The 23451-nt window shown below is 37.9% G+C and overlaps 1 protein-coding gene across 15 annotated transcripts in view; it reads right to left on the bottom strand.

Moving 5' to 3' along the window:
* Window positions 1-15097: 15097 nt before the first annotated feature.
* Window positions 15098-23451, bottom strand: part of LOC111580935 (rho GTPase-activating protein 12-like) — a 71971-nt gene continuing 63617 nt past the window's right edge. For all 15 annotated transcript variants that reach the window (XM_055014417.1, XM_055014416.1, XM_055014420.1 and 12 more), the window contains 7 exons: window positions 22661-22763; window positions 22239-22358; window positions 21498-21596; window positions 21225-21302; window positions 20944-21078; window positions 19269-19374; window positions 15098-16384 (listed from right to left, as the gene is read on the bottom strand). In XM_055014417.1, the coding sequence (XP_054870392.1) occupies window positions 16210-16384; window positions 19269-19374; window positions 20944-21078; window positions 21225-21302; window positions 21498-21596; window positions 22239-22358; window positions 22661-22763 (816 nt within the window). In that variant the 3' untranslated portion in view covers window positions 15098-16209. The remainder of the gene's footprint in view (window positions 16385-19268; window positions 19375-20943; window positions 21079-21224; window positions 21303-21497; window positions 21597-22238; window positions 22359-22660; window positions 22764-23451) is intronic.

Raw genomic sequence — 23451 nt, 5'->3', positions numbered from 1 at the left:
TTTTGTGTTGGAGTTGTGTCATTATACCTTTTAACACCAAGATTTTTAGTTCAACTGTGAGGATTGATCTCCATAATTACAGAAAAACTGGTATCAAAAGACAGCAGTAATGGCAATGAAGGTAGCTGTCTATACCTACTAATGTTCCAAACACAAGTTTGTACAATACAACGAAATTTCCTGAAAGCTTCGAGTTCACAGGCTCTAAAATATGCATTTTTTTCTATCCACACTTTTCTCAGTCTTTTTTCCCCTTTTTGTATTGTCACATTGCAACAGTGTTCTCGCAGCACAAGCCACCTGAATGCCATTCCTCAAATGCAAAATACAACCTCATGATTTCTATTTGAAAGCAGCAATAGCTATCACCTGAGAGCACACCATCTCACCCATCAACACTTTGGCTCCTTCTGCTGCAGGAGAGCAGATACAGGAAGGAAAATCTTGGCTGTGTGGAATACATTTTGACAGGATGAGTTTTCAGCCCATTCTGACAGATAAGAAGCGGCTTTTAAGGCCTGTCTGGGATAAAAAAAAAATCTGGCAGAAATTCAGAGCAGCGTTTCAAGAGGCTGAGCAGCTTCCCAGCAGATTTTTGTCCAACTGGCTAGCTGGTTTTCCCCTGCTACCGGCTGACTGGCGCTGTCACATCCAACCAACCAGCAGCGGGAGATGAAGAAAGATTGTGAACTACCTGGAGCTTTTGTCACTCAGGTCAATCTTAATAGAGATCCGTCTCACAGCTTGAAATAAGCACTGAAGCTGAGAGTCGTGTGGAGAAGAAAGCTTTAATATCAAAGGCAGTTGTGGTTGTTGTGCTGTTGTTTAAGTTCAGCTGCTGCTCAGAAGGTCACCGGGTGTCATAAAGACTTCACATCCTAACAGCAAAATGAGTTTGTCGCTGCTTTCCAAAAAAATAACCCACAAATCTGACTGTCTAAAAAACAAATCACTTCGGTTGCTGTCCAAATCACAGAGTTTTTTTTAATTTTTAATTGAAGTATGTGCTGTTTCATGTAGTACACAAAAAATTGGGAGAGCCCACTTTGTCATAATATTGCACCTTAAACTTTGACCAGTTTATCATGCTAGTATTTTTGCATTTCACATACTACAGTGCCAAAAAAAGGTATACAAGCTCTGTCCATTCTCTCTATGGTCAATTTAATTTGGCTTTAATATGGCAGCAAAAATTTACAAAAAAACAACTCTTTCATGACTAAGTGAAACCAGATTCCTGCAAAGTAATATCAATAAAATAAAAATATCAAATGTAATATAAGTGACTCCATACTCATTTACTCAACTGATTCAAAACAGGAGCAGCCAGTTGGTGCTAGAGATCCGACAATCAGTAAAATGGAGATTATCTGAGTGCAGTCAATGCGTTTCGATGATTTAATGTTGAGAAGCATAAAGAGCAGACGAATAGTTTTTTGTATGCACTGTATGTTCTGGAACATATTAAATCTTTTACCAGCATATTTTATTTTTATATATATATATATATATATATATATATATATATATATATATATATATATATATATATATATATATACATATATGTATGTAGGTATGTATACACACAGGCAGACAGACAGACATACATACATACTTACATCTGACAGCTCTGATTAAGGTTCGGTCAAGATCCAACAGTTGAAATTCGCTTTAGTTAAAAGTACAATGTGTAGCATTTAGGAGAGCTACTGGCAGAAACTGAATAATTAATATAGAATTTTTACTGGCATATAATCACCATGAAATTATAATTAATATGTTTCTATCAGCTTAGAATGACCTTCTTACATCTAGGTTGTAGATCCCCTTCCACTCAGTCCGACATGTTGCATAGTAATGATTCTACAGTAGCCCAGAATGGACAAACCAAATACCTACTCTAGAGACAATGCTTCAGATTTTTCATGACCACAACAGGTTCTCCTACAGGTTTGAAAGGGCAGACAAAGGCAAGCAGTATTTAGTTGTTGTCATCTAAAATCTTGCTGCTAAATCCAATACACTGCATCTTTAAGGTGAAAACTACACTTCAGTTGAGGGGAAAGTGGTTGATCACTCTAAAAAGCAGCACAGGAGCCACTACTGATGGCTTTCAATACCTCTGCTCATGGCAAAATGGCACAAAGCTCTGCAGGTTTGGCTTTTCATTCAACAATACAGGTTACAAAATGGATTGTATGGCACAAATATGCAAGTTTCTTCAAGTTTAGACTCATTTGTTACACTGCAACAAGAACATGTGCTTCAGTACAAAGTCATTACCAAAATAGTTTCTCTATTCTACAGGTATTGGAGATACTGGGCAATATAAACAACATGTGGAATGGTAGTCACTAAGCACATGCAGCAACACCTAAAGAAGTGTATCAAGATGTTCTATTGAGTTGTAGAAAACCAAAAACCAGTGTGCAAACATCTAACATCTAAGGCAAGCGTTCAGACCTGTACACATAATTCAAGAAGAGTAAGTCTAAGTTGTTGTACTAGTAAATTAACAAATGGTAAATTACAACAGCTGCACACAACATCCACGTGGTATCTTGCCAAGATTAATCTGGCAATGGATTCAACATCTTCAAGGATCTCTCCTGGTCTTTCCACCACCCGGACTCCAGGCTGTCTTCATACTCCAAAATGCCTCTTTCCCCCCCAAGAGAAGATTGGCATGAACAAAGCGCAATTTTCAGAAACAGGTGCACTAAGGACAGGACACTCGCTGCATTCATGTCCAATGCAGGAACCACTAGAGCTGAGAAAAGAAGGTACAGTATCATTGAAGGGCCAAAAACTGCAGTTCCTCAAATGTCCACTTGAGAAATGCTCAACTTTACAGCAGAAAGAAACATATTTATGCCCTTGTATAAAAGAAAAAAGACCCAGCTCTTCACTGAACATCTTTGCACTTGACAGACTGCAAAAATAAAAATAAAGAAATGAAATTCCTATTACCTCCCACAATGCCTGAAGACATCAAGGTCCTGCTATCACGCTTGAACTTGTTTTATGACACTTATCTAGGTTGTTTTCTCCTAACTAGATCCTTGCTTGTGTTGCATCTACTCTCAGATGTAAGTCACTTTGGATAAAAGCGTCTGCTAAATGTAGAATTGTAAAATTGTACAAATAAATGTGCGGCGTCCATGGCCTGTCTCAACTCCACATCTTTACTTATTTTTAGATTAGCTAAGAGTTATAAGGGGTCAGACAATGCCAAGATGGCAACGGGTAAACCGACCACACTGACCTTCAAAAGGGTTCATCAGGACGGACAACAGGACGGTAAGGGTTTCTCGATCTTTATATACAGTCAGTGGCACCATATTGTGGTGTGTTAGCTCCTCAGCAAAGGAAATACATTCACTGAATTAGTTTATTTTTAATCTAATTCAGCATCAGAAATAGGAGAAATCCACTAAATTAGGTATTGAGATTTCTTGAAGACCAATTCCAGAACTGGTTTTCCAAAAAGACCAAAAGACAAGAGGCGTCTGTCAACACTAAAAAGAAAGCTTGCAGTTCATCAAAGTCATAAGTTGACATGTTTGATTTAGCCAGTATTGAATCCTACATGAAAATCTAACAAATTCACTTAATCTCAGAGGAGAAATACACTAATTGTGGGGATTCCATTGAGCTAAACAAGCATGCTTTTAATATATTTTCCAGACTTGTGGTTACCAACCTTTATTTGGCAATACTATGTGAATAGAGTAGACAAATAATGACTGCAAAAAACCACAACATCAGGGGACGTGGGAATGGTGCAGTAAATAAGCATTACTGTCAATTTGTCCCAGTGCAAAACTCCAACAAATATCCCTTGTGGCCTAAAGCCCATTTTCCCTGTAGACTGTCATTATATTTTTTAATTTGAACCCAGTGTTTGATGTCTGTAAAACTTTTCCGGAGCCCTGAAAAGCTATTTTAAGTTTGGGATGTCACCCTGTTCCTATGATAGATTCGCTCTTCAAACTAGCTGAAATACCTTCAAGGAAAATTCGATACAGCAAAGCGACACAGTGTGAAGTGGTTTGCACTGCATAAAAAGTCTGCTTCCCTCCCTCTGTGGTTTCCATTCACCAGCGCCTCCGAGTATAAAGTGAGCTATATATCTGCGCACTCAGCCCACCTGCCTGGTAGCGTACAGTCTGGGTTGGCAACAACAATAATTGTGTGGAACGTAATCATCATGCAGAGCTGCAAGTAGGAGTCGGAGAGGAACCCCATCAAGCCTGTGCTTGCTGAGGAGGATATAATTACCATGCAGGATCAGTAGCAAGGGGCACAGAGGTGGTCTTGTCTGCTTTTACATGTGTGTAGATGGGAGGGGAGGTGGTCACACACTCACAAACACACACTTATACAGTGAAGAGATTAAAGAGAGTGTGTCGACCTGCCACCGTCCACTGATTGATCCTCTTGTCTCTCCATCCATCATCCTCGTTCGTCCATCCCCTGAGGCTGGTTGTCACTCAGCGGTTTGACCAGACGAACATGAATGCTGGTTGTTAATGTACCAGGCATTCTTATTTAGAAAACAGACACGTTAAAATGAACCGGTGTTGGAAGAGAGTTGCTGCCCAAAGAGGTCTTCGCACTCTCTTTTTAGGTTTTCAACAACTTGTCCCCGATTATCCGACTTAAACACAATACCGTTGCCTCTTCACTCATTGTGTAGCATTGGCACTCTGTGTTGCTGCATGTTCACTTGCGGCAAACATTTCACGTTTTTATTGTCTGATGTCTCCAGTGGCTGTGGTACCTACGGCAAAATAGAAAAACTATTTTGGTACCTGGTCTTGTGGCAGTGTAACAAATGAGCGTAAACTTGAAGAAGCTTGCATAGTCATGCAACAAAATCCATTCTGTAACATGAGTTGTTGAATGAGAAGCCAAACCAGCAGATTTTCCTCTTTGTGCCATGTTGCCATGCAGAAGAAGCAGAAGTGTTGACAGCCATCACAATCAAGGATATATCACTGCTGTTTCACTAAGACTTTCGTTTTGTTTTTTTTAATCAATCCGATGGCGAGCTTTTTGCATCGAAATTTCAGTCTGATGTGCACCAACTAGTGTATGTTCTGGTTGACAATAAAGTGGCTATTCTATTCTATTCTATTCTATTTCAAGACTTGACACTGTAACAGTCTGTCACCGTGAATAAGGAGCTGAGCTTGAAAGCAAAACTCTCAATTCACAGCGAGACACTTCATTGATAGCAATACGAAAGTGTCACTTTACTAGATGCAAACTTCTATCAAAGCACATAACGAATGCAAAATTTGCTTGCTTGAACAAACCCCAAGCGTGCTCCCTGCCTGGTTGACATCCCTTGATAATGTAGACCCTTTGCCCTTCCTCATTCTCCCTGTGGCTATTGTTGCCTACATCCATGCCGGCAGACCTCTTCTAGTGGAGGTTGCAGCCAGCGGTGACAGGTGGTCTACCTTGTCAGACAAGCTTTACGGTGAAAAAACACCCACAAACCCCGCACAACCTCCACCTGAGCAATGCTCTGAAAGCTGATGGATTTGATGTAGGAGTGTCCAGTCCAGGACCACCACTCTGACCGTTAACCTCAGTGTGGTGCAGCACTGTCACCCTGGTGGGCCTCTAATTAATATTTGTTTTCTTTATTACTCCACCAAGGAACGTGGCGGAGTTAGTGACGATCCACAGTTTGTCTGTTAGCAACATTACTCCAAAATGGACTAACGGATTTGGATGACATTTTCAGGGAAGGTCAGAAATGACACAAGGACCAAGTGATTCGATTTTGACTGTGATTTTGACCGTATATAGTCTGGATCCACAAATTTGTTAAAGATTTCTGTATCATTGCCAAATAGCAGCACAGCATCACTGTAACTATGACAAGTGAACACTATGTCAGCTGCCTGCTGACGATCACATGATTGCGCTCCTACTATAAATTGAGTGCTGCAGACTTATCGGGACTTATCTGTCAGAAATCATACAAGGAACAATTGATTAAATTATGGGGGTGTTTCCAAGTCCCATCAATTCCCGCTGCCTGCTATATATTTAAGTCACGCGATTTGGTATACGTACAACACATGCATAACACACATCTGTGCTGAGTGCAAAGTCATTTTGTTTGTGGGTACATCTATATTAAATGGCCACATTCTATGTTGCCGTGATTTCTGATCATCAATAACTAATAAACAAATGCAGCATTTCTAAAATTTAAAAAAAAAAAAAAAAATATGCTGAATTTCTGACAATGCCATATGGGGAATGAACTGCCTTGGCGAAGTATTGTGCTCTCTGTACATTGATGTGAGACGATTCCTTTACCTTCATTTTTATTTATGAGTGCAAATCTCTTTATTTTTGTGTGTTCTTCATTTGTGTTACAAGAGCTATTTATAGTTTTGTTGTTCAAAATATAGAATATGTTGCTTTGTTCGGTTACTTGACCTTGTTTGTTTACTTGACTAGGATCTTTCTTTGATTTGTTAGGTATTTAGTTGGGCAACAGGAGCCATGATTCTCTGTTCTTTTCTCTGCAAAATTAAACAAACTTCATGTATACTCCGTTCAAGTCTTTCGGAAAGTCACCATCATGTACATAAATTTAACCTCACTAGTTGGTACAAACTCATGAAAAGATATTTATAATAAATACTCTTGTTGTGATGCTGTCTTTACCTACAGGAAGAGTTTCAGTGCAAGTTAAAATTAATGTTACAGACTACATCCAGGTTTATTCTTGTGGTTAGATTCCAGTGTTTGTTGCCCAACAGAGTGGACAGCAGCTCAGCCTGTGTTTATCATTTACCATGCAGCCAGTGACTGAGCAGATATTAGCTTGGTCTTATCAGCAGGAGCCACAAAGGGCTGAGGGTGAAGTGTGGTGGATGCTGAGAGGGGAACAGCTCCTCGGGGAGGCAGCTAATGATGGTCCCCACTGATGGAGCCTGACGCTGGGCCTGAGGCTCTGCCTCTCTGTGGAGGACCAACAGCAACAACTGCCGTGTAATTTCAAAGATAACAAGAATCTCCTCATTCTGTACTGAGCGAGCTAACACTCTGTTGATATTAACTTTCTAATTTTAGCCGATTATAATTCAGAGGACGGGATGCGAGGTCAGTGTTCAGATCCTCAGACGGGGTGCAAAAGCCAAAATTAAAAACTATAAAACCCCCTTAAGCTTGTTCCAGTTAACAGCAACTGTAAAAAACCTATTAGCATTTATATAAAGATGTTTCATTGGCTTCTTATTATTATTTGTTTTCATATTATAATTTTAAAAATGTGCAAGTCCCCCAACATACAAACATCAGCAGGTTTATCTTCAAAAAATGAGAAAATTTGAAGTTTTTCTTGGTTTAAAGTAACTGTAATTTTAATAAATATCTGTGGTTTGGATTGTTAGACAAAAACAAGCAGTGAAGGGTCAATTTATGTAATTTTGATTGATTAAAACAATCGATAGAGTAAATATTTTTCCAATGTGAACCTTGTATCTTTAGATTTCCATTCTTACAGCCTCAAACCATTTTCTTTCTTCTATGCTGAAACTGTAGTTTAGCCTTGTGACACCATATTCTGTCAAATTAAAGCCTTAAATTCCGCTTGTAGTAAAGTCAAAACTATTTTATTTGCAGTATAATGATGCAGAAATTGATTTTTTGCAAACTCCACATACATTGACTAGATTAAGTGTAGTCTGACTGTGGCTTAATCCAGGTTAAAGTCATTAGAAAATACATTTGAACTGTGGAAATTTGTATTTAGTAACTGCTGACCTGCCCTCCTCTCTCTGATGTAACTCTAACTGGAGCGATTTAAAGTAGGACAGCCCTTAAAAAGAGCATGCAAGCTCAGCAAAACTGTTTTCCAAGAAAAATGAAGTTGCACTGCTTTGGGACCATGCAGACCTTCAGATAACAGTGGTTAACTTCAGTCTAAAGTTCCAGCAAATGCAAGAGAGAACCCAGAATGTGGAACAAATATGTGGATATTCAAATTGTAATCCGGTGCACACAAGTTCTTAAACCTCCTTCATCTTCTCTGACCACCTGTGAGCAGCAGAAACATGTTTAGCACAATGTTCACCAGGTAGTTGTGAACCATCTGTTCGAGATACTTTTCTGATGAAAACAATAAATCTAAAACAAAAAAAAAATAAAGACATACCTCTTAAAACCAAAATAAACATAATTTGCAGAGAACAAAGGATCGACTGATGTGGGGTTTTCAGGGCCAATACAGATGCCAATTATTGGTAATCAAGAAAGGCCAATAACCAGTGTTTGGAACTCATATATATTAAATGTAATGTTTTAACAGCATGTGATAGCAGAGAACCTGTCGTTCATAACTAGGTGTCTTCAAAAATGAGAAATAGGAGTGACTAAATTAGGAAACTCTCCTGTGTTTGTCATCTGCAGTTGCATCTGCTCTTCTCTATTTTCTTAATATTTCAGAATTCTGCCACTTCTATTGTCTACTAAGGCTCATATCTTAAAGTGTGATTGACTTTGTTTCCCAGACTGTTTCTGGGTAACTTTTGACTGCCTTCTAACTTAGCCGCTAGCTGTTAGCATAGACTTTGCCCCTGTGAAAGTAGCTAATTTTCCTGGTTGTGGCAACAGCTGGTGTTTCTTGTTCAGTTTTCTTTGCTTGAGACACATTTCTGAGACCACAGAGAGAGGAGGCTGCATTAGACCTGAAGAATAGCATTTAATTTATCAATAATCAGTCAACAAAAATACAGAAACCAAGAATCGGAAAAACACCAAATATGAGCCACGATATTCTACCAGGCCAATAATCATGTTTTTCCCGGCAGAGAACTAAGAGAAACTGCAGAATCTAATGATAACTACGTGTGTCACTGTCAATAAAACTGATCTCTTTCACATGCACGTCTACATTTGATCCATTATTAATATAAAAAAACACCATAAAGTAGTCTAGAAACGCTATTTAGCACTCTGAATGTATGGACAAAATATCCCCCAATACCTTACAGGCATTTACTGTAATAATTTAGCTGAGAAATCATCCATACAATCAATATATAGACACAAATATGATTTAATTATACATGATACTTTTGAGAAATACTTTGTTGGCGTGTGTGTGCCGAGTCAAACAGGTGGAATTAGTTGGTCAATATGCTGTAATTACAATTGTAATATACACCAATTATACACCATATACACCAATTGTAATATACACCAATTCTCATTGGCCAGACATGGAGACAAGTGTTAAATATGAAGCCGTCCAAAATGAATCCTGCTTTTCTGGCAGCAGGAGGAACAGATTAGCTGTGAACACCTCACACATTCACGGCTCTCACCACCACGTCAAAAATGTTGTTGGTCTGGCTGCCTTTTGTTCAAGAAGATGACCAAAAATTTTACGTAAACTTTGCCAAAAGCAGTTTGTCTTTGACAGCTCAACAACCAACATGGCAGATCATTTATGTCACAATTAGCTAACCTTTCTATGTTAGGACGTTCTGGCAGCTTTTATGTTTTACACTTCAGGTATTGATAGGAATTGGCAGATTTCAATATAATCATTTCATAAAAGGCAGGAGCATCTAGCAACGGATCAACAGCACCTGCCCGTAGCATCACCAACACCCAGATAAAACTGTAAGTGAAGCTGCTTAAAGTACGATGGAAAATGTTAAATAACACTGCTAAAAAGATAAAAATATAAAAAAAAACTTTCTTAACCCTCTTGTTGTCCTGCGGGTCAAATTGATCTGTTTTAGTTTGAAAAGAAAAAAAAAATGTATTTTCACAGTGAAACTTCTGATGTCCACATTTTCAACATTTTTGGGAAATTTTTAAACATTCTTTGGTGTAAAAAAAAAAGTTTCTTAAGAACATTCACAAAAATGTTTGTGAATGTTCTTAAAGAAAATATTAGAAGTTTTGCCGATACATATGTAATCGCTTTGGATATTTTTAAGACTTTTAAAATTTTACTCATTTTCAAAATATTTGTAAGAATTTTTTTGCCTTTTCTTTTTTTTTTAAAATAAAACTTCTAAGGGAAACTTAGAAACAAATTTTCAGAAACATGGGGGATTTTTTTGTTGAATTTTTGGATTTTTTTTCAGACAAGGAAACAATATTTTTTGGTGTCCATAAATGAAGACAACAGGAGGGGTAATGCTTAAAGCTCTCACAGCACTTGGTAAAGGTTGGGGAAAGATCACAGTCTGGTGAAACCCTAAAAAAGTCCACAAATTTGACATGCAACTTGTTTGTTTAACCACAATCATGATTGTCCACACCGCAAACAGCAGCCTGAATGCAAATGTTGCCTCACAACACTAGCTTACACACCTGTAAAGGTCAGAAGAAGTGTCTAAAAATCTGTAGAAATAACACCAAACTCACTGAGCAAACATCTTCATCTCTCCTTTTTCCACCTGTTTTTACATCCATCCATTAATATTTCCATACATACGACATGTCTCTTGTTATTTGAGCTTTTTGATGGTTACGAAACTCACAATGAGGCCCCTCAGACATTATTTCCATTCCTAAATTCAAACATCTCTTGCATCTCTTGAAGGGCAAATATTTTCTTCTCTGTGGATCTGAGCTGTGATGTGTGAAACCAGAGGACAGAAAACAGCAGGGAGGAGAGTCAAAATGCTGTCGATTTCTCCAAGACGGAAGATACTTTCACAGCAGAATACAAAAACGACCTTTACCCTCTGACAAATGCTTTGCATTCACTGACAAATAAAAAAGAATCTATTATCAAGGTTTAACCGAGACCAGGCCTCAAAGATCTCATTAAAATCCATGAACTACAATCCTGCTGCATTTTAAGCATCTGAGAGGGAAGTTTTGATTCTACTGTTTGTATTTAATGTGATTTTTTGTTGGAATCGGTCCTTGGAAATTGCACGATGCATCTGTTTATACTGTGTTTTACTGTCAGACAGGATGAGAAGGACAGCGGTGGTTTTGTCATGTACAGCAGGATTGAATATTAATAATTGTGATTTGAAACAATGCAATTAGCAAATCACAAAGGATGCGATTTAGAGTATGCATTATTCAGCCTGTATGACTCTGAGTTTATTTTTATTATCATTTTATTTAATTTGATTGCAGAACGAGGAATATGTAAAAGCTACTCTGCACCATAAGTGAATGACTTCTATTTTTAATATTAGAGATTGTTTACAGAATTTATTTGTTTTTAGAAAGGATTTATTAATTTATGGTTACAATATCACTTTATTTAACTGAACACAGTCACAGCTTTTGTGATAATTGTTCTACATTAAACTGTTCTGAGTTTTGTGTCAATTAAAAACTTGCAATATACTGGAAACAATATCTTTAAGTTCTCATTTCTTTAAAATTACAATACAGCATTTTGGTTTAGCTTTTACACATTGATGACATCTAATGTGTTACAGCTCCACCACTTTTTTAAATCTACAAAATAACATATGTTAACCTGAGGCTTGACTTTAACAAAAAATACCACAAAGCAAACTGCCACTGCAACATTTGCAAGAAAAATCACAGCTTCATATTTTCCCTAAATTCATAGTTTTCTCCTAAAAGTTTTTAATCACAAAGCACCACTTTGTTTAATCACATGGTGCATTTCGTTAGTAATTTACATCTAGAAATACAATTGTGCTCCATGCTTTTGCACCGCTACTTAATTTCTTTTCTCAAATGTCCGCTTTGTTGTTGTAATAGCTTGTGGCATCAATGTGTTTTTCAAATCTTTTTCCCACTTGGATTACAGTCCTAGACTGAGCTGAGCATTAATTATGAACTCTATTCAACTGAGCCAATCCTCAAACATGCAAACTACAATGAGCAGAAAACACTGAAGGTTAGAAATGCAAAAAACAGGGAGGAAAAGCAGTTCTTAACTGTAAACAACCCTGACAGATCTGAGGGTTTTAGTTTTGCTCGGTATGTTTGAGAAAGCTATTCCTTAGATCAAAGATCACTTTGTCACCATTATTAGAGCATTTGTCGTCCTCTGCTGCACGTCGCTGAACTTCTGTTTGACATTTCAGTTAGAAGCTGCCATGCAGGTTGACTGGCTTCTCCACACAACAGTGAACTTAAGATTCAGAAAATCCTTAAAAACGGTCACAACAGGCCAGACGTAAACATGTGATTGTGGCCCTGTGCAAGTTCGATACCAGAAATGTTGTAGCTTTACAAGTATGTATATGATCAACAAGACATGCTCTACTTTACAGCACTTATTATTGATTATTTTTCTTTTAGGGCAAGTTAAAGCAGGAAAACAGCTGTAACTACTACTAGAATCAAGGCCTTGTCCCTCCATGTTATCATCTTATCTTGTATGGATATTATTTTCCTGAAATATCTGATCCATCCAGGGTGGAGGAAGAAAAAGTGAATACATTTTAATGAGCAGAGAAGCAAATAAGAAGCCTGTTACATAAGATATGCGGTAATGTGATCATTTACAAACATTCAGGAGCAGACAAACCTAAAATCTTGGTCAGACTGATCCTCAGTATTGCACATATAAGCAGCAGCCGATGATCTAATTTGAACTTAACATTAAAAGCAACATATTCACCTCCTAAATGATGTATATATGGACTGGAAAAAAAATTACTAAAAATCCAAGACTCAGTAAAGCACAGTGAAGTTCAACAGCATCACAAACCACAGCCTCTACATGACTCTAAGGCTTGCTAAAGAACAGAAAAAACACAATATAACCTTAACAAATAAATCATTTATGCAGGGATGTTGTTTTGAAATGCATTTGCATAGTTAGTTGTAACTAACTAATGAGCAAATTATGAGATTTTAGCTTTCAGTGAGCAAGCACTAGTTTCTTCCAATTATGTGCTCAGATATGTGCAAAAAATGAAAAACTCACCTCCTGCAGGGCTGACAGGTGTTCAACTGCAGTTTGCTTCAGGTGCAGTTGCTTAGCTTAACTTAGCTAGCGTCGTCTTTAACACAGCGTTTAAATGACAATTTTTTTTTTTAAAGCCTAAACAAACAAAAAAATGTCCTCTTGCAGTAGAATCCATTTGCCTGCTGTCCGTTCGTTTTCTTTTCAAACTGTAAAACAGATCAATAATAATAATTCGTAAAAATTATCAAAATAGGTCATATAGCTTAGTAGCTAATGTTAGCTCCCCAGCCGTTACCTGCCTAACTAGCTAGGTAGCTAATGTAGCAAGTGGTGCTAACAACAAAAGATTTGCCAAAATGTGCTAAATGAGCTAGCCACGGCTAAACGCAGTAGCTAGTCACAGCGGGCTAATGTGATTAGTCGTTAGTGTAACAGTTAAATCTAATGGTGAAGCTAACAGCGCTAGCAACAAACAGAAGATGTAGTTAGTTATTTTGGCCACATTTTGTCCCATTGAAGACATGTACAGTCAATTCTGGTTTTCCTTCTTCCTTATTTCTCACAGATACAATAACTTTTCCCCCTCTTTCACTCACAATGTGACCACTTGATGTTTGAAGTGGTGTTCAGCCATCAGTAAGTTGTTCCTAAACACACCTGTAGTGGAAATATTCAGGTATTTTACTTAGTACTACCCCGTGAAAATACTCCATTAGAAGTAAAAATCATGCAAAGTCAGATTGAAACTACACAATTAATTTCCTTACAGTTTAATCTTCATTTTTTTGTTTTTATCAATTAATCAGTTCAAATAAACATTTGTTTTGTAAAATTTCAGAAAATAATGACAACTTACTGCTTGTTTTGTCCAACTGAAAGTCCAAACTTCAATATTACTAAGAAAACAATGTTTACACATTTTTAAATAATCAAAAAACTCTCATTTAAAAAGTTGGAACCATTAACATTTTTTACATGACAATACCTTTATCGAAGTAGTTAGATTTTTTTTTCCAACTAATTCTTTATTTCAGCTCTATGTTAATTCAGTAATTAAAGCTGCCAGATGAATCTAGTGGAGAAAAAATACCATATTTCTCTCATCAATGTTGTGAGTATTGGTATTATAGTATATTTGTACTTCCTCGAGACCATTGCAACAATCATAAGATCGCTGAGAAGTCTGATTTAACAAATATTCTTCTTGTATGTAATAGATGCTCATTGAATTGTTTCTCAGTCAAATCAAATCGATGCTGTTTTTCTTCTTTTATTACAGCTGCCTGGACATCGTCTTCTATTTTTCTATTTCTATTCCACCACTTACTTTTAGGAAACATTTGCAACTTCTTTACCGCCAAACAACCAAAGCATCTGAAGTAAAAGGGTCGATAAAGCAGGTTGAAGGTTCCCCTCGTTGTGGTGGAGCTCATTAGCAGGAAAATCACAGGAGTAATTCATCACCTTAATTAAAGCCGCGTAGCTTCACGGTGCTCCACTTCCAGGACCCTGCTGTTCACGAGCCACGCTCACTCCATGACCAAAAAGAAGTTATTGTTAGTAAATCATTAGTTACATCCAATGTTTTAGCCTCGGCTTGTCTACAGTCCTGAAATTTATATCCATACAAAGTACTTAAATTATACTGTAGGTCATATATTCCTGACAGGGTGGGAAATTAAATACACCTAAACAACCGAACAGGACAAGATATTAACTGTATAAATAGAAACTTTTACATGGAAAGTAAAATATATGAAACTGAGTCAAATGTTTGGCCTTCAAATTATGACATGGAGTAAATTAGAACATACTAAGAGCAATTTATAAAGGAAAATCTAAAGTGACTTCCCAAAAGAGTTTACGACTGCTAACTTAATGTTGTCACTAATTCTGACTAAAAGTTTATATAAGTTTAATATCTTACAAAGGGTCATCATTTTTGACTTTTTCAATTCAAATCATCAGCAGCCTTCTGCTCAAAACTTTATTAGAAACTATGAATATTTAAAATATTATCTGTGGAAATTTAGCTTCAAATACCAAATGATTTCTGAAAAAGTTTTTTTTTTGTTAAATACTTGTCACACCTGCTTATGAAGTTCAATGAAAATAACTTTATTTCACGTATTTATTACTGAAAGGTAGAACAAGTGTAAAAACAACAAAGAATAGGAGCTTGGGAGATCTCTTATTAGAGGTTTTTATTCCAGTTCGATAAAGCCAACAGGTAAACCTCCACATCCCACTTTACAACGATCACAAAATAGTGATTTCTCCCTCGTATCACATCCGTGTCGCTCCAGGCATATGTACTTACATTTACTATTTGTACAATATATTGTCTTTAAATTCATTCATCCATTAATTCATCCACCCTCCCATTCACATGCGCACACATAAACACTGTACAGATTCATCAGTGGAGACGTCCGAAAGGCTGCTCGCCCGAACATTTTACATGAAGGAAAGACACAGCTCAGTACCGTCAGTTTGTTTGTTTTTTCAAGTTGACTGCTGTGAGATGATTTGTTCTAAAACTGAGAAGGTGGCGTGCAGATATAATACAGAGTGGCGACTACCTCTTATGTGTTCAGAGGACCTCGGTCCTGTTAATCAGGAAGAAAATGGTAGAAAATGGAGATTCGGTAAAATAAAAAGAAAGCGGACATGTTCTTCCCCTTGTTCTAGCTTCACCTTTTAGTGTATAAACGCCTAAAGCCAAGCTGAGGGTGGTGAGAATTCAGCAGTTTGGTTTCTTCTGTTGCTTCCCCAGTGTGGTTCACACAGGAGTGACTATAAGCAGAGACATTTACAGTACAGTCCATACAGGTGGCATCCAGCATCTCAAGCCTCCAATACTGACGCCTCGTCTGCAGTTCAGCCGGCTGAGGCTTTTCTTCTGCTGCTCCTTTGGTCTCAGTCAGTCTGTGCAGCTGTCGAAGCTCGTTCGGCCCACGTCTTACCAGTTTTATTAATCCAGTGTCGGGACAGAAGGACTTTGCAGTAAAGTGGCACAAATGCAGCTGCAGAAAGAAAACGAGAGGCTGAAAAGTGCAAACAGTCTAAAACTTGTTGGTCACTAGTTCTACGTTTTGGTTCATGTGTGCTGGTCCGGAAGATCGGAGAAGCCGGTTAATAGCAGTAAAGCCAGGTTGGGTAGAGATGAAGAGAAGCCGGACTGGACCGAGCCGAGCTGGGCCAGGATGACTTTTGGCAGGGCCATGCTTGGGTTAGGAAGAGCTCTGCACTGGAAGTGGAAAACAAAAAAAGAAAAAAAAAGGCTCGTCCTCTGGCATCTACCTGCCAAAAATGTTCTCATACTCCAGCAGTATAAGCTCCACGATCTGGTTCTGATAGACCATGTGGACCGCCATGTTCCAGGTCTCCGTTTCGGGTCGCAGCAGCGTCGGGCCGAACACGATGGCGATGCTCTGGGTGGTCATACGGTTCTCCTCGCCGTAGTCAATCACTCTGGAGGAACAAGGGAGAGTCGGATTAGGGCTGCAGCCATCGATTATTTTAGCAATTGAGTATTCTATTGATTATTCTGGTGATTAATTGAGTAATCGGAATCTGTGCTTGGCATGCGGGTGACAGTGTCAGAAGTGGAAGTGAAGGCGCCGTGCAACAGAAATAACCGTCCTGGTGGAACACGGGCGAACATCTGCAGTGTACTGTACATATATAGTATAGAACAGGGATATAGTACATATATAGTATAGAACAGGGATATAGTACATATATAGTATAGAACAGGTATATAGTACATATATAGTATAGAACAGGGATATAGTACATATACAGTATAGAACAGGGATATAGTACATATATAGTATAGTACAGGTGTATAGTACATATATAGTATAGTACAGGTGTATAGTACATATATAGTATAGTACAGGTGTATAGTACATATATAGTATAGTACAGGTGTATAGTACATATATAGTATAGTACATATATAGTATAGTACAGGTGTATAGTACATATATAGTATAGTACAGGTGTATAGTACATATATAGTATAGTACAGGTGTATAGTACATATATAGTATAGTACAGGTATATAGTACATATATAGTGTAGTACAGGTGTATAGTACATATATAGTGTAGTACATATATAGTATAGTACAGGTATATAGTACATATATAGTGTAGTACAGGTGTATAGTACATATATAGTGTAGTACAGGTGTATAGTACATATATAGTATAGTGCAGGGATATAGTACATATATAGTATAGAACAGGGATATAGTACATATATTGTATAGTACAGGTGTATAGTACATATATAGTATAGTGCAGGTATATTTAACTAAAACTAAAGCCATGGGAACCCCACATGTATTTAGTTGTTGATGCAGAAATCATATAAATATGTTTTTATGTTTGGTCTGTTAAAACTGCTGATAATGCAGCTGATAGAACACAAATAAGAAAACTGTTTAGTTTATTAGTAATAATTAGAGAATATTCAATCAGTAACATTAGTTTCACTTTGATTTGGCCACAAATTAAAGAGATTTCCTTCATTATGAGAAAGTGTCAGACCTACATGCACTTCAATACAATAGCATGTTTGAATATATTAAGTTTGATAGTTTTATTGTGTAGTTGTCTGTTATCAATAATCAGCTGCATTGATCGGTAAAATAAATACATTACCTCACGTTTAACAGTTTTCTACCAGCATTACTGCCTTAATTAATTTACAGAAACTTCATATTCCTCATTCTCCATTAAAACAACCTGTTGACTGAAGCGGCTGAACATGATCAGCTCATTTTGTGCAGAAAATGAGTCAAATGATGCGCTAAACACCCATTTATGTGGACAAGTTTGAATCAGAAAGTCTGAGTTAACAAAGAAAATTGAAAACCACCTGTTAACTCTGACTGGGGTTAGTTTTTTGTCGAGCCGACTCACTGTTTTTGTAGTTCAGTTCTCTGCTAAACGAACGCCATGAACAGTAGAAAAGCTGTACTGGTTAAAATAGAAGCATCCCGTCAAATTAAAAATCCCCTTATAATTTAATGATTATAGGTCCGGGTCCGTATAGGATGAAGTCTGGGTCCGGACTCAGACCGCGGTCCACCAGTTAGTGACTTGGAGTCTAGCATGTAGTGGATTAAACAAAGGCTCGATTCATAGAATTTTGCCTTGAGGATATTTAGTAATCGAATTACTCGAATAACTCGAGGAATCATTTCAGCCCTAAGTTGTACACTAAGAACTCTTTGGCTACATTGAACACAAAACGTATGTGGACTGTCTGAGGAAGGGATCGGTCTATTTACTGGAAACAAGTGACGCATTTCAAAAGCACAAGACTGTGTGAGAATAAAACAGTGAGCTGTCGTCTAGTATTGTATTGTGTCTTCAGTTTTTGGACGCAGCACAGCACTGGAAAAGTTGTTAATTTGGTTTGTTAGATATGTGTACATCTGCATCTACAGACAACAGCAGATTTCATAAGGGATGAAGTTACTAAGCAACCATCAGTTGGAGGGAAAATAAATGCTGAGAAGGTGATCAAGACCCCAAAATAAATACCCTGTACAGTACAAAGCACTTATTTCCTGTATACCATTAGTTTAATTAAAAAAAATATATATATAGACCCTTAATGACATATTTCTGTACAAAAGGTCCATGTGTGTAAAAATATAAATAGAAGCCTGATCAATTTTTACATTTGCAGAGCAGATCTCCACTTACATCTGGTGCAGCCACTTTCATTGACAAAGGTAGAACTGTAGTGTCTGCCAACATTATGAGTTCAGTGTAGCTGCGGCGTAAAGGCTGTTAAAGTGCGATTTGTGGTGTGATTATAAAGGAAAGCATCTGCAGACAGACACAGTGGACACAGTTGCAGACTGATCAATGGACACTAACAATGAAAACAGATCAATAAAGGCTACTTGTTGGTCGGCCATCGATTTACAAGGAAAAAATTAAGTTTACCAGCGTGTGGCTTTAAATGTGTCACTAAAAACTGTATAGTGATCATTAATGTGTCTGCAATGTTATTATTTAATTAATAATTTCACACTTAACTGATGTTTCCTCATCACATGAGAGGATTTTCTGATTTTCTCCTGAGATATAATGCAAACTGAATGTTTTTGAGCTTTGGATATTTGTAGATGTGATTTTGGGTAAATTTATGTGGTATTTTTTCTGGCGAGTTTATCTGCTGACTGAAAAACTGCTTCATCAACATTAACCGTCTGCTAATTATTGCAGAGCCGAGTCTTTATGTGTTCGTGTGTAGACAGAGCCTGTTCATGAGTAACATTTGTTTTAGGACGGAAAACAACCAGTTCAGACAATTGTACAGCTTTTCTTACTTCCTGAGGTGTTTGAAGAGAGCCTGCATAGTGTCGTGGTTGGGTTTGGGCAGCTGTCTGACCAGATCTTTGATCGACTGAACTCGCTGCTTGTGGTCGGGTAGCTCTGCAGAAGAAAAGAGAAAATCGATCAACATCAGGATCCAACATCTCACACTGTTTCATGGGTGCAAAGTTGGGAAAAGTAAACCAAAGCTGCTGTCACTTATTATTGTACTGGTTTTCTGAGTGCTTTATGGGGCTGCAGTGGTCACCTACACTCCTCTGCAGTCAGTTCACACTACATCCTTCCAAGTCAGCACAAAATCTGAAACCAAAATCTCTTCATAATGAGCTCCTTGGCAAAAAAAAAAAGTCCTTCTTGAGCTGAGGTCTGTGACAGGAAGCGTTTCAGTAAATTGATGGTCTGGAGTTTTGAAGCAGTGAACTGCTAGCTAAACTCTCTGAACTCCAAAACTCACCGGTAGGTGTGCAAGGCAGGTTATCTTTAAAAAAAAATACCAAATCTGTATCATTTATCAGAACAAGAAACTGTAAAAACTGAAAGAATTTTTAGTTTTCGGACACACCTTGAATGCGTTATGTGTGACGTGCAGCTCAGTTACTAAAAAACTAATAAATCTATGCTTAAAACGGTGATATTTCATCAAAACTACTTTATTCCTACTCCAAAAAAAGCTAAAAACAAATCTTTCTCTTCAGAGAGGAGACAACAAGAGAGTTGGAGATAATAAATAAAGCATATTTGATGGATCAAAAAACGCAGCATGGATAAAACGTTGTAAGATACATTCAGCATGGTGAAATGTGTGTGCAGTAGTTTATACAGTCTGCAAAATTCAAATAAGTTAAATAGCCAATCTATAGCATTTGGAGCCCCCATTTTTTGTAATATTGGTAACATTTGTGACACTCTGGGGAAATATTGTACAGATTTTACAAAAATTCACCTTTTTCTCAGTGTTTTAATCTAATAGTTATGTCATCCTGTACAAAAGACAGCGTTGAGCCTTTTATACTTCTAGTCATGTTTGTGAAGGAAACATGACTCTTTCTAAGGTGTTTCCTTGCAGCTGTTAGCTGATGTCATCCCAAATTATCTTCTGACAAATAGATGCTGTAGGAGGAAGCTATGTTAGGACTCTCTGCCCTGGTCAAGATTAAATATCGTCTATTCTGACGTGACTAAGTAGACGAGTTGTCTTCATATTGGTCTGTAATCTAAATCTGACCCCTCTCCCAACTACAATATATACCGAAGGTCGGGGAGAATCCTCAGAACTGATGCTGGCATTGCTTGCATGTACTGCTGCTCTGTCGGTGTCACTCCTCCTGGTATCAGTAAACATTACTCACAACCTAAGTCATGTGAGTCTCCAGTGTGCCTCTGTCTGCCTCCTCATCCTCTTTTGACCTCGCTGAACTTCCACAACAATGGTCATGCTGTTTTCACAGAGATGCAGGACTTTATATTGCAGTGAAAAATGTGTCCACGGTGAGTAAAAATATGACACGGACAAAAAAAAAAAAAGAAACTGCAGTTCAGAGGGCTTAGAAGTAAACAGGACTCCTCCAACAGCATGACTAATAATACAGATCCTATATTCAGGTCACAGTGCGAGTGAATGCACGAATAGCTGCAGATAATTGTGCTATGGCTGCTTGCATCACGTACTGATGGCGCTGACAAAGTCGTGGAAGAGAGAGTAGGTGAAGAGCGGCTCGGGCAGCTCTCTGAAGTACATCTTCAAAGCTCCGGTGGTCACATGGATGTCCTCCCACTTTGCGTCTGCCAGATTCACCTTCTCATCTGGACACACAAACCCTTCATTTAGTGCTATCCACAGACCTCACAAAAACCAAAACAAGGTATTCAAACCAAAGCGTTCAGGCCTTTTCTAATACTCTTTATGTTATTTTTGTATTAAATGACAGAGGAAAGCAGCTTCAACTCACCGTGATTGATGGCAAAGCGTAGTTTTTGTATGACAGCCAGGTTTCCACTCACTCTGTACAGCCCGTCTACACACAGACCTGCAGGGATTCAACACCAGTTTCAATATCTGCAAATTATTCTTAAAGTTACCAACGCTGTGACTGTCAGCCACGTCTTATCTGACGCTACCTGTGTTATCAAGAGGCAGTAAACCCCAGCCTTCTTTTACTACAGGCAGGTTTACAGAAACTACAATCATTTCCTCTAAACTTATGCCTGCCATAGTGACCCACCGTTGTTCTCCACGTGGTCAATGCACATTTTGACAAAGACGGGCACCGTGCTGCTCTCCCGGTGACACAAACTGGAGAGACTGCAGCCAAACACCTGATCTGAAGACACAAACAGACAAAAAAAACACAGTCACAAAACAGTCCAAAGTCCAGGATCTCTTATAATCTGTGTTTTGTGAGCACTTAGATCGTAACATTAGCCTTTAAAACCTTGTTTGGCTTTGAGTTTTAATTGTAATAGAATAGATCTTTATTGTCATTGTTAAACAATAACAAAAGGTAGCAGGGTTCATTAGAGCTACAAGGTTTTTCATGCGTAAATTAGTTTAAAAAATGGCTACAATTATGAATCTATAAACAGAATTATAAAACTTTACTGAGTCCTGTTCCAATTTAGTTAAGACAAATTAAAAAACTACTACTACATACAAATACCCAGCTATAAATGAAAATACAGCAACAGAATAATGGCAACCAATGTGTTTTCTCCATATTACAGCTTTTATGTGTTTAAAACCTATAAAAATAACACAATTTCACACCACTAACGTATACATCATACCGAAATATGTGCTTCTATATTCCTTTCAGTTAATCCATTAGTAAAATTCCCTTAAAAACTCCTTGAGCCTTGCTTGTAATATCCTTTTCATGCAACAGAAATTGTCAGAAAGAGCATCTAGCGCACAGTGAGGATGAATGTATAAAACAAAGTTGTGTTTATGTTCCTCCCTCCAGCACCTTTGATGTATCCCTTGTCTCTGACGGCTTGCAGGGTCGGACGGCGGGTCAGGAACTTCTTGAGCTTGTGTCTGGTCTTCTTGTTGTCCGAGGCGTCCATGCTGGTGGAGGGCTTCATGGCTGTGGAGGAGAAATGAGAAAATATGGCGTTATCCACCACTTGTCTCAGCGCGCTGATCGCCATGGTGGCCGCTCGATGTTTTGGAAGAATGAAACTGATAAGCTGTTTTATAGTTTAACTTTTATAGTCCTTGTCTTGTTTTTTGTACTTTGTGCTTTCATTTTCAGTCCTATATAATATCTGTACGGTGTCTCTCGTCATTTTCCAGTCATTTGTCTCTTAATTCTTTGATATTTGAGGACTTATGAGCAACTTCTCTGAACCCTTTGTGTCATGTTTCACTTTTCACATTTGTGTTCACCTCTGCCTTTCTTGGAATCTCTGTGTTCTTTCTCCTTGTCGTGTTTCTCTGCACCAGGCGACTCAGGCATGTCCTCTTCAATCGCCTCATCAGACTCCCAAGCCTAAAACACATAAATAAATCAATACACATAAGAAAACAAGATACGACGGCCTGTAAAAGTCTCTACATGCGCCATTTGGCCTCTCAGTAAATCAGTAAATGGATCAAAACTGAATCAGGTGAGTCACTTCAAAGCAAACATTATGTTAACTTTGAGCCTTATTATTCAAAGTATTCTCTTTTTTTACTGTGGTTTTTCCAAAGGTTGTTTCTGTTTGAGTTCAACTTGTTGTTTTAGCTTCTTCATAAATGTGTTAGTTTCACTCTGAGTTATTTACTGGGACAGATAGAATTCAGGACATATGAAAAACTATACTCCGATCAGCCACAACATTAAAACCACTGACAAGTGGAGTGAATAACAATGATCATATTGGTACTATGTGGTGTTTTGCTGGAAAATCTTGGATTTTGGCATCTGTGTTGATGAGACTTGGACACCAACATAAACATTGTGCCAGAACAAACACATTCCCTCATGCAAATGGAAATCCCAAATGTCACTGGTCTACCCCTGCAGGAAAATGCACCCCACCACTTCACAAAAACACTAAACAATCAGGAACATCTTGAGGAACATGACAATCGCCCAAGATGTTTGCTTTGACCTTTAAATTTCCTAGACCCCATTCTGATCAAGCATCAAAAGGATGCAGTGAAACAAGTTTGATTCCCAGAGGCCCCACTGC

This window comes from Amphiprion ocellaris, chromosome 10, assembly GCF_022539595.1.
Source record: "Amphiprion ocellaris isolate individual 3 ecotype Okinawa chromosome 10, ASM2253959v1, whole genome shotgun sequence".
In the NCBI taxonomy this organism is placed as follows: domain Eukaryota; kingdom Metazoa; phylum Chordata; class Actinopteri; family Pomacentridae; genus Amphiprion; species Amphiprion ocellaris.
This window is presented reverse-complemented; position numbering and strand designations above follow the sequence as displayed.